Source organism: Emydura macquarii, unplaced genomic scaffold (assembly GCF_026122565.2).
Source record: "Emydura macquarii macquarii isolate MOO-44397 ecotype Brisbane River unplaced genomic scaffold, CSIRO-AGI_Emac_v2 contig_3506, whole genome shotgun sequence".
Lineage (NCBI taxonomy): Eukaryota > Metazoa > Chordata > Testudines > Chelidae > Emydura > Emydura macquarii.
In genome coordinates, this window is record NW_027133643.1 from 9,376,849 (window position 1) to 9,389,110 (window position 12,262).

Below are 12,262 nucleotides of genomic sequence, written 5' to 3' on the forward strand. Positions count from 1 at the left end.
AGACTGTACTGAAAATATGCCAGACAAGTATGGACTTTTGGGGCAATAAGTATTAAGTGCATTTCCTGGGGAATACTAGGGAGAGGTTAATGCAAATTCTCCAACTCTGGTTATGCTAAAACCTAGCATTTTGAAACTGTGCAAGGAAAAAATAGCAATCTAATTGAATAGAAAATTAGCAAAATTTGTTTGATGCAACACTAGTTATATCAGAGTTAGTACTTTAAACTAACTGCACATTAGCATATTTATCTGAATTGATCAACTTTTGAAAGTTAAATGCATTTGTTACACATAGAAATGTATGTTTGTAACCATCACCATTGCTTATTTTTGGCAGCTATTGCCTCTTCACACTTTGAGATTAGGAGTTGAACTTGATACATATGATGGACATCATTACATATCTTCAATTGCTCCAGATGGTCCAATTGCTACGTTTGGCTTACTGCAACTGGAGGATGAACTTCTAGAGGTAAAGTCCACAGAACTAGAAATGAACAGCCGTTCTTTCTGCTCAGCCTCTTTAAAAGTATGACATTATGACATGACATTTTTAGGCTGTTTTAGGTGGGTTAATACATATGCACAATAGGATCTTTAAACAGTCAGTGGGTAGGAGAAGCCTGGGGTTAGGAGTCAGAAAAGCTGGGCTCTGGTCTGGTAAATGGGAAAATAATACAGCTCTGCTTTTCAAGGGTCTTGTCAGGTTTACATAATTATCTGTGAAGTGTTCAGATACTGAGGAGTGGAGCGCAATGATGATGTTTGTTTGGGCAAACTTTTTCTCTATGGTACCTGAAGTAAGGGTCTTGGAATAGTTAATTTTTGCATTGCTCTGGTTGGTAATCTCTCTTTCTGAGTATTAGCCACCCCTCAAAACTCTATAAGCAGCCAGTCACATTGCAGTGATGGTTTTTTGTTTTAATCCTTTCACTCTTTGGAACTTGGATATTGAATTCAAAGACAAAACTTGTGTGTACAAGCAAGCACGGTGTATTAATGAATAATATGCACATAGTAGGTATTTGGGTGAGGCCTTGTGCTGCTTTGGTGTGGTCAGACCAGAATGAGGACCTCTTTACTTTGGAGAAATACATATATACATATTTTTAATTGCAAGATATGAAGGATAAAACAGTAATTTTCTTCTGTCTATATTTTGCTGTTTCTTTGGTTAAGATATGAAAAAAAAATCTCTGTGTAGGGTGGAGGCATGTTAAGGTGAGAGTAGCAGACTTCTTAAACTGAGATTTACTGAACATTTTGAATTTGAACCCGCTCCTAGTGGCAGCAAAGAACAAAGCCGCATTGACCTCAATGAGAGAAGGATCAGGCCCTTAAATTCAGGGCTCAGGTGGCCTGGGTTCTGGTCATCAATCATTAACCCTTTAGCACCAAAAACGCCTGTTCATATTGCTGAGAACTAATGCATGTTCTTTTATTATTGCTTAACAGAAGAATTCTGGATTTCCCCATGAAAGGGTTAATGGAAAGTTGAAAGTGTTATTTAAATATCTTGGCCATTTAAACAAAAATTTGAATACTAAAAGCAAAGAAACCACACAATGGACAACTTTTATTGTATAAATAATAAAAAAAAAACAAAAAACGGTTTCAATTTATACATGTCCAGAGCTAGTGGATTTTATAATTTTTAAACACTCCCGCCCCCCCCTCCCCCATAACTTAAAAAACAACTGAAACAAAACCGTGCTCTAGGGCACATATATATGCCAAGTTTCAGCTTAGAGCATGTTTTTACTGCTAAGTTATAAATTCTCTTAAATAGAGACTTGTAATGGAAATTATAACAGTCCCTTCACTAAAGCAAACATTACCCAGGTGCTGATATAACAATTGGGGGTAGTTTGGGTTAATAATTAATGAGGGAGATACGTTTTAAAATGTTTAGCAAATTATAAAAATGCATTCAATGTTTAAAAGGTCTATTTGATAAACAACTATAGGAATCATAGTACTTATAAAAATTATAATTTTAACTGATTTTGTTGTGTTGTTTTCATGGTGTCCATTGCCTCGTTCTCACTGTCTGTTGTCACTTGTCAATCTGTTTTTGTTCGAAAGCCTCCATTACTGTTATTTGTTGGAATGGCTAGTATGGAGTGATCAATGGATGGGGGCATCTGGCACCCTTCCTGCTTAGAGATTGATCTTCAGCAGCTATAAGAGAGAAGAGAGGGAGTCCCCAAGTCTGCTGGTGGACCTATAGTAGCCCTTGTTCATCAATCACAGAACACTGAGAGATGATGATGATAACTTCCCACCACACAAGCACTCTAAATGCATTTTAAAAAAACAACTTTGCACTGATATTTCTGTTTAAATAATTAACTAATGGTTTAGCCTAATAGCTCAGCAGTCACTGCCATCCTGGCTTACAGTTCCTAGCGCTCGTTGAAAACATCATTCTGCCATTTTAGAGGGCAGGAAAACAAGAATTCCATTTCATGACAGATTTCGAGGTTTTGACTTGTGGTTTCTTTCTGATGTGGAATGCAAATGAGACCTTTCACATGCGTTCTTCCCTTTGGGCTGTAGAGTTAGGCTATATCTACACTTACACAGCATGTAGAGTACAGGCACTACATGTGTAGCTACACACTGCAGGGAAAGGTACTAGCAGCAGGACACTATACTGCTAAAAATGGTAGTGCAGACGTGGGAGGCACTGCTTGGGCTTATAAAGAGCCAAGTGGGGTATATACCATAGAGGTTCAAACACGTAGAGCTTTGTATTCGCCTAAGCAGTGCCTCTTATTCTTGTGCTAGTTAGCCGTGCAACATCTGTACTCTACATGCTGCTGTAATGTAGATATACCTCCAGTGTTTGTCTCTCTCTCCCGTTGAAATTGTTCCGCTTCATATAAGTAATTATTAGGCCAGAGAGAAAGACATTGACTCCATTGCTAGGACACTCACCTGGGACATGAGACCCAGATTCAAGTCCCTGCTCTGAATCAGGCAGAGCAGGGACTTGAACCTGGATCTCCCATGTCCCAGGTGAGTGCCTTAATCACTGGACCATTGGGTTATTCTGGGGCATGTCTGTCTGTGTCTCTCTTGACCTGAGAAGACTTTGTGATGAAAGTTTTGTTGAAACAGATATGCATCTGTGACAAGCTTTCTGTTTCATCAGTCAGCGTTTCCCAACAAACAATATTTTCTGGGAAAATTCCTGACAAGCTCTACAGACTGTATAATTCTCGATTATCTCCTCAAGTGTATTACAAAGTTGAGGGAAAGATGGTGGGTTCCTAAACTACAAAAGCACAAAGAAAGAGTTGAGCTTATCTGAGGAAAAATGATGATCCTGGAAGAGAGGTGTATGGTATGGGGCATCTAATCATAACCAAACCAACTTGAATTGCGTCCACGGGGATAGAGATATAGGAAATGACGCTGGGCAGATCTTGACTTCAGTAGATGTGTGCACAGCAGTAAGCACTACACTTGGTAGCTGTAGAGACAATTGTTTTGTTAGGCCATTGACACTGGGTGAAATTCTGCATTTTTTTTTGGCATATATAATATTTTTACAATTCAACCAAGTGTAAAACCTAGATACCGTCTTTGTGTGTGGACACTACCAATTGTGAAGTTGAGAGGAAAACCCTTTTGTATTTAGGTTTCTTAAAAAAGAAAAAAAAAAAGTATAACTGCAGTAAGCCACTTTTAAGGGAATATTATTATTACATAAACACCATCTGTGGTTGTAAAAAGCCATTAGCAATTGCCTTGAGGTCTTCCATTATCATTGAGTAGCTAAAGTTTATGGGATGATAAAGCTTAACTTGTCAGGACTTTCTGCTGAATTGCTTATTGTAATTGCTTTTTCTCTTTATTGTGTAAAGCATTTGTGTATATTCTCTCAAGGATCTAGCTCATTTAATCCATTTTACTATATTTTTAAAGCCTGCAACGGTTGTTGAAGTTTGGACTCGGTGCATTCAATTTAGAACTGCTGAAAATCTTCCAAATTTTGAATTTTTGGTGAAATATTTCATCAAACTCAGTTTTTTTTATGGCAGCACCCCGCTTGCCTCCCCAGACTGTTTTGGGATTTTCAACCCAACCTCTACTATGGTTTCAACATGTAATGTGCATTTGGGAGTTATTTGGTGATTTATGTAAAGGTTCAAGCTCCCGGAGGGCACGTGTCTATGTTGCCAAAACCATCATGATAATTGATCCTAACTGGTATCCTTGTTCAGTCTTGGCAGAGAAACCATGGATTGAATGGGACATGGAGAATGAATGACATTCTCAACCTGGTCAATCCAGAACGTGATTCAGGCATATGGGTGGGGCAGAATGTAATTCAGGCACATGGGCTTGCATTGCCATTGTCAATGGGATGCCTATTGATGAAAAGAGCATTTCAGTCATGTGGGCTGTCAAGCCAGCAGTTTATATAGGCACTGAAAAGTGCTTAATAAGTAAAAGGTTCTGACATTAGGACTAATTTCTAAAGCACTTAAAAGTGCAGTCAAGCACTGCTGAAATCAGTTTTCCTGTCTGTGCTTTGGGGGAGGCTGGGAATAACTTGTATGGAAAGAACCGATAAAGAATGACTACCATGGTAAAGGGATACTTTACCTGCCATAGGAGGTGTTGGGACTAGAAACACAGAGGGCAGGAAATGCATGAAGGGAAGCTGAATAGAACAAAAGATCTGGATCACCACTGTGTAATAATAGTAAAGTCACCAGAATCCAGAGATGGAATAAGAGTCTTACAGTAATGTATGTATATATTAGAGGGTACATTAACAAAACCACTCAAGCTTCACTAGAATCCCTCAGTGAAATTAGACCTTTATGTACAGTTGGGGAGGACAATTATTGCTTATGGTGTAATGGTTTAAAGTAAACAAGAGAATATTTTTATTGCAGAACCTGATCAATATCCTTTTAAATATCTGGTGCATGTTTTCTCTTTTCTACCTAGGTAAATGGAGTTCAGCTTTATGGAAAATCCCGCCGTGAGGCAGTTTCTTTTCTTAAAGAAGTGCCGCCTCCATTCACTCTGGTTTGTTGTCGGCGTCTATTCGACGATGGCAGTGAGTCCTTTGTGGATGAGCTCAGCACCATCGAGGTTTCATCTCCGGCGCCAAAGGTAGTGATAAGAGATTGAGTAGCTCAATTAGACAGACATTCACTAACTTTCTAAAGACAGTGTTTTGGCTTTTCTCTGTTTGTTTCAACCAATTTCAGTTCTTTAAAACAAAAATGTCTGAAATCCATTTGTATGGGTATGAAAATTGGCTCTTTGTACCCAACTGTCTTGTAAAATGGTCTTTACATCTCATCACTGTTTCACATGGAAATGCCAAGTGGGTTAACAGACATGTGAAAGGAGCTCAGTCAGAGGGATTTCCTTTGTATTTATGTAAGCTCATTCTCTCTCATTTTTAACAAAAGCTCGTCGTCTTATTTACTGAGGGTTGTTGGTGTTCTTGGTGTTGTTGAAAACACAAAAGGTAATGTCTGGTTTCTGTCCAATGGTGTTTCCAATCCCAGTAAGATAGATAACACGGCGCTGATGTAATACAACCAGGTGATAGGATTCAGCACTGATAGACTCTTTGATTTGTCAGAAGTTGTTGATTTAGTCAAATCGCTTTGCTATGTCTAGTGTCATATGTAGCTGTTCAAACACCTTTTAAAGTCCTTTTCTTTTGTTCTTTCTTTCTTTGGTTGGCCTCCGTCTTTTTCTTGCAGTCTTGGTATGTTGGACTCTCTTACATAGTTGTCAGGACTGAGGTTTACATTCTCATGTCATTTGAGCCTACACTCCCTCGTTATTTTGTTTAGGGTGTTACTTTGAGCATGTTTCTAACATACATATTCTTAACCTGATCTTTCTTGTTTATGCCACTTATCCATCTCAAAATTTGCATTTCTGTGGAACAGAGCATTTGCTCTGTTCCACAGAAATGCAAATTTTGAGATGGACAAGCATTTGCTCATGTTTCTTCTTTGTTTCCAACACTCGGGACCATACTTTAAAACTGGGTAGACCACTGTTTTATAGACTTCTCCTTTTACGCTAATTTGTATCTTCCTGTCACCCCTACACCACTTAACTCCCCAACTTTGCATTTTCAATATTGTCTAGTTTGAAGGATAATTCTTCAGTGTTCACATTATTGAAATTACATACCATATACCCCTTCCTCTGCTTATTTTGAGCCCATGTCTTTCTAACACATCTCTCTATTTATCAAGATCCTCTTATAGACCATCTTTTTCCTCACTGCATAGAATGATATAATCTGCAAACAACATGCATCAAGGTGCTTCCTTCTGTATGTTCCTTATGAGGGTATCTAGGACGAGGTTAAACAAGGGCTCAAAGCTGATCCCTGACACACTACCATGTTTTACCACTAGTTTGTCTATTTCACCACTAGAAGTTCTGACTGTTGACATTGCATCTGTATACATGGCTTGAACAAGGCACACACAAAGTTCTGGTACCATTTTCTTCTTCATATATCACCAGATGACTTTCCTAGGACTTTCAACACCTTTTTAAAGTGCGAACACAAAATCAAGTAGGAAAGTTGGAGCATTTTGGTACTTGTGTTTATGTATGTAAAAGCACAATGTGCCGAAGCAGCTTTTGGTACTGGTTGTCCCTAACTCAATGAGAGCAGGATTTGGCTTTAATTGGTATAATGGTGACAGAATAGCCTGAGTCTTTGGGTGGGTTGAAATTAACCAAGATGAGATACTCTGGAACATAAACAGAATACTGTGTATCTGCATGTGAAAGTTACATTTCATTAAATAATAACAAATCTAACTGATTTAGTGACATTTTCTCTTTAAGGCTAAAGCACAAAATGTTCAAGAGGGACCTGGCAACACTTGAAATTGTTGTCATTTACGCTTGACTAGAAGGTGACTGAATTTTGAGTGATACTTTGACTTTTTCATGTTCCTAGGCTATGACAGTATTTTAGAGAATGTGTTTTCAGTGAAAGATATTTCATGGTTGCAACTTTAATGTGCTTTACTCAGGTAGGTCACTAGAAACTTCATTGTACTATAAATACAAGGTATGTAAATCACTAAGCTAGCATGCTGACTGTGTACATCACATACATCATTCTTCAGCTTAATAGCTGAGCAGAAGCTTTGAATTATACTATATCTAAGCCTTGCTCCCATTAGCTGATTACTTCCATCTTGCAAATCAAATTTTTATGCAAAACTGGGAAAACAGGATGCTTAGCACTTATTTCCATTGTAGAAGTTTTAAAAATCCCAAATTAAGGGTTGAATCTTCTAATGTTTTTCCATTATAAATTGTATTTACTCTTGCTTTCCACTTCTCCTTGATCTAGCTTCCTCTTGATAGGATGGCCTTTCTAGGAAGATAGTTCGGCCAGTACTATGGATATTTTGTTCAACAGCGGAGGCACAAAGAGTATTGTTCCATTTATGAATGGTCCCTTCTATTGTCATGTGTAACAGGGTGTCACCGAGCCTACCCTGCTTCTGCCGCGTTGACAAAGTCTGTCGGAGACCCTCTATTTCAGTAACCACTGGTGCAGGTTTATTTACAAGTTGTGCTCCCACCACCTTTTCCCATTCACAGCTTTCCCGTTAGCATCTACACCCAGGAGGGAAGAGCCACCGCTCTGCTTCCACTCCCTGGTTCCCTCTCTGGCTTCCTTCCTCTCAGCCCTTTATGCAGTTCAGGCTAATTGGGCTGGCAGCTGTCTCTGGTTGTCTAATTAGGTGATGGTTTTTTCTAGTCAGCTCCAATTTACCTCCCTAAATGGAAGTTGGCGTGATAGGGGACTGACTTCGCAATTCTTGCCCAGCACCCTGTCACTCCTTCTTCCACACTACTTGGTATTGCCTTTTACTGAACATTTTTCATCCTGATAACACCAGTTAAACACATTTGCCATCAGTTGATATTGCTTGAGTGACCAGACTCCCTTGTTCCTTAAATCCACCTCCACCATATTTCTACCCTCTTCTGATCCAGGGAGCAAGGAGCCGTGTCTGGGATTATAGCTTCTGTGGTTTGTGATTATCTACATGCTTACACAATGAGCTGAAATTAAAATTAAATTATTACTATCTTAATAATGGAAGGTCCTCAAGTTTCCTGATGAGAATTTCCATTCAGACTTTGACAAGATCATGCTACTTGCCGAGGGATTTCCTCTTTTTCTTTTAAATTTGCAATATCATTTTCATCTACAGCAAATGATACAATAGCAGAAAAATTTGTAATCTGTATTTTATCTTAGACAAGGGATGATATTTGTAAAATTTATCATTTATGTGAAGTCAGTTATTTTTCAGAGGGATTTTATATCTATATCTCTTCGAGTTCAAATGTTAAAGCAAAAATGAAAAAAAAATTGTTTTTTGAAGTCATGTACATAGTTGCAATTTGGGATTGGTTAAGATTCTAATACTTAAAATTTTCAGGACCTTCTGTCTTTTCATGGGCTTTCCCCTATATGGTGGTTAAATCCTTGTGTTGAGAAATTTATTTTTCCTTTTATGCATCTAATGGGATGACCGAAGTCCATTGAAGTGTAAGAGGTTAGTGCCATTATTGTAATTAGAAATAATGCTTAACATTATATAATTACATTTCAGTATTTTGTGTGCAGTGTTAGGCCTTGATGGACACGTTTAGCTTTGCTATTGGGAGTCGTCACAATGGAACTTCCTGTGATAAATAGATAAGTGTTTGTTTGCAAGGAATTAGATTAAAAGAATATATTTCAGATGCGTTTGGATGAACCATTAATGTAGCAGTTTTATTGAACGAATAAACTTCCGTCCAGAACTAAAAAGAATGATAGCATTTTCAGCAAATATTTTATTTTTCAGATGAACCTGGAAGTAGACCTTCATCCTGAAGAGGAAGGAGATGGTGAATTAGCATTATGGTCTCCTGATGTGAAGGTTATTGAATTAGAAAAAGACTGTAAAGGCTTAGGATTCAGCATTTTAGATTATCAGGTATGATTTTCTTTGTATATATCAATAAATACGGAAAATACCTCTCATCCTCTTTTTCCCCTTTGTACTGTGCCTCAGAATTTCCTGTAAATATTGTTATGATGATTTGGTAATATATTTATAAAATAGTACAATGATATGGCACTTGGACTTTGAAATTTGGGGGAAATTATTTGTTACTTTGAGGCCAAATTTTCCTCTGTTATATTAGACCAGTTATGTAGGACATCGTTTTAACCCATGCTAATTACTGGATATAATAAAGTGCAATTAATCATACTCTGACTCATAATTTTGTGTTTAAAGGCTATGGGTTCTCTTAATCACTGGGGATTACTTCATAAATAACTGAGTAGTAAGAGAGCTTTCTTCAGTATAACATATTTTTTGCTATTTGTTAAATGTTTTGTCAATTTTTTCTACCCCAGTCTTGAGTTCAAAGTACATTTGTGATAGGCCTGCTAATACAGTACCTCATACAGGGGCTCCCAGGTGCCATGGTAATACAAATAAATAATAACCACTGGTTCTTTAGGGCCTGATCCAAAGGCCGTTAGAGTCAATAGGAAGGTTCCTATTGTTATCAGGCCCTCAGAGCACAGCTATTCATTTTCTAGTTTAAGGGTTAATTTGACTTGCATGGTGAGATTATACAGTTAGAGGTGACAAATAGGATCAGCATATGAAACCCAATTTAACTCTTTTGCTAGTAAAGCAATAAAGTGCTTTAATTTCTTGTACTATGTACGTGAATAGGGTATAGAGATTAAATAATTGTCTCTTCAGTGCTTTACATTTTTAGACCAATGTACTTGGGGCACAGAAATTATTTTCCCTAATGATTAAGAGATTAATCCCAGACCCCAATAATGGTTTAAAGCAAATTATCCTTAAAAACAATCTTCTTCTTTATGTAGAAAGGTTGTGAGACAGATTACATAGACATGATACTAAAGCTCCTTAGTAATTAAGAGCCAAATTCTCTGCTGGAGTTATTCAGTAAAATTCTATTGAATCTGTGCCCATTTATATCAGTAAAGAATTTGGCTCTAAATAAATGTATAGAAAATATCAGAATTTTGAGTTCAGGTTGAAGTTTCTAATGTTACCCATCAATGTGATATTTTAAAACCTCTAAGCATCATACTTGTAAGAATTAAAATTGCTGGATTGCTCTTCGTAATAACACACATCTGTGCACTGCCTAAATATTGTGGTTGAAGGAAAAAAATGTAGTCTACGTTACACATAAATGTCAAGTGATATAAAAATCAATTATATTTTTATACAATAAGACATGAATCAGGAACAGATTAGAAGACAAATACTTGGAGTATTATGCAAAAACCATGAATTCCATATTTTGCCAGTGTGATTTAAGATTACTGAAGATAGATCATGTTAGCTATTTTTGCTGATACTTTTTGTGTTGCAGTGCCAACTTTTCAATAGTCACTGGGACTCTACAAAGCAGCAATACACAGTTTTGCTTTTAAGTTCTCATATAATCAGAATTAATGAAGGCTTTAATTACAGGCTTTTTATTTACTTATTCAAAAATGCAAATACATTAGTAATGTTGGGATCCTTGCAGATTTAAATGCTTTCAAATCACTATTAAATAAGCAGTAATCCACTTAATCTTGTATCTTTATAATTACAAGATATTTGTTGTACGAAGTACACTTTTGTTTTGTTCGGGTTTGCCTTGTAGGTCTGTGTTGCTCTTCCTGGTGCATGTGGAGCTCACTCTTGGAGGGGTGTGTATGTGTGTATGAATGTATATTTGTGTATTTCCATGCATGCATGCGCACACAAAGCACTTGCAACAGTTTCATTCAAAAAACAATTAATAGTCCAAATGGTGGGGAAAAAGTGGGTTGAGTGTGCCTACTGGAAAACTATCCAGAACTCTTGCATGGGGTGTTTTTGAGATGTGCAAATGATGGATAGGTGCACAACTCAAACTGAAAATCAGTGGGAACTGAGTGCCTAAAATCCCATTTCTCCCTTTTGAATATTTCCTCCTTGTAACTTAATACTACTTTAAAAATGTAAGTGCCTAGCTATGTGTACTTTGCTTCTAAAGCTTATTGGAAAAAGATTCAAGCTTTATAATGGCAACTAAACTACTCACAACATGTTTTCACTCTTTATAAGTAAAGTGCAGAAAGAGTGTCCATTTACATGACCAGTAACTTTAAAATTAAGTTTGGTATTTGTGACATAATTAAGTTATAACATCCCTTGCTGTGAGTGATTAGATGGTAAATCCACTTTTGCATGGCAAAGGAAAGATTATTTTTGTGGAAGAACAAAGACCATATCTGTAGCTTTCAGTGTTTCACATATTAAACTGTAAGCTTCTATTATATGGGCATATTGGACCAGTAGTGTATAATAGTGGCCATTACCAGATGCTTTCAGAAAGGTGCAAGAAACCCTGTTGTAAGCATTTATGAAACGACCTGCCTTTTGGCTGTGGCAGGAGGGAGCGAAGATTTCCTTCCAACTCTCATCCTTTAGTGGCTGGTATGTACTCTGAAGCAAGAGCATTTATTCCTCCATCTTGATTTTTGTTATCCTATCTATGTTATGTTCTTGGTGCGGACACAGAGAAGTTTGTTAAAAACACTGCTGGAAGGTTGCAATGTGATACTACGGCTTAAAATTCAGAATAACACACAAGAATCCAAAACCAGAGTGAAAGCAGGCTGCTCCCTAAAACAGAGAGGCACTACAACTTACCACTTCTTACTCTAGGCTAGCTGTCTGCGGACTGACTTCTGAAAGACCCTGAGCGCATGCTTCCTTACAGAGCCTCCTAACCTGCAAGCAGGATCAGGGAAACCTTTAGGATTTAAAATGACAACTTGTAATGAAGACAATGAAATTGCCCCTGTTGCCCAAGTCAGCTGGCCCTTTTCCTTTGCTGTGTAGACATACCCTGAGTGTTCTCATTGTCCATATAAATGTTTAATCCTTCATTGAATCTTACTAAACTCCTGTCCTGAAAGATAAGTTGTGTCCCAGGGTAAGTTTTCTGAATCTTTATAGTACAAACCTCTTCATGCTTCTGAAAAGCAATACTAATAAAAACTCTTAGCAATGGAGAATAGGAATTGAATACTCAGAGTGAAATGATTACTCCGGAATATTAATTTTTAATGGGCTATCCTTCTCATGATGGTACATCTATAAAATAAATAAGCATATCCCAAGTGATCTAAGGAATATTC

At 37.3% G+C, this 12,262-nt stretch overlaps 1 protein-coding gene across 1 annotated transcript in view; it reads left to right on the forward strand.

Moving 5' to 3' along the window:
• PATJ (PATJ crumbs cell polarity complex component) overlaps positions 1-12,262 on the forward strand; it is a 204,809-nt gene that overhangs the window by 36,951 nt on the left and 155,596 nt on the right. Inside the window, exons 15-17 of the mRNA XM_067535623.1 lie at positions 341-475; positions 4,972-5,139; positions 8,892-9,023. Of these exons, the coding sequence (XP_067391724.1) occupies positions 341-475; positions 4,972-5,139; positions 8,892-9,023 (435 nt within the window). The remainder of the gene's footprint in view (positions 1-340; positions 476-4,971; positions 5,140-8,891; positions 9,024-12,262) is intronic.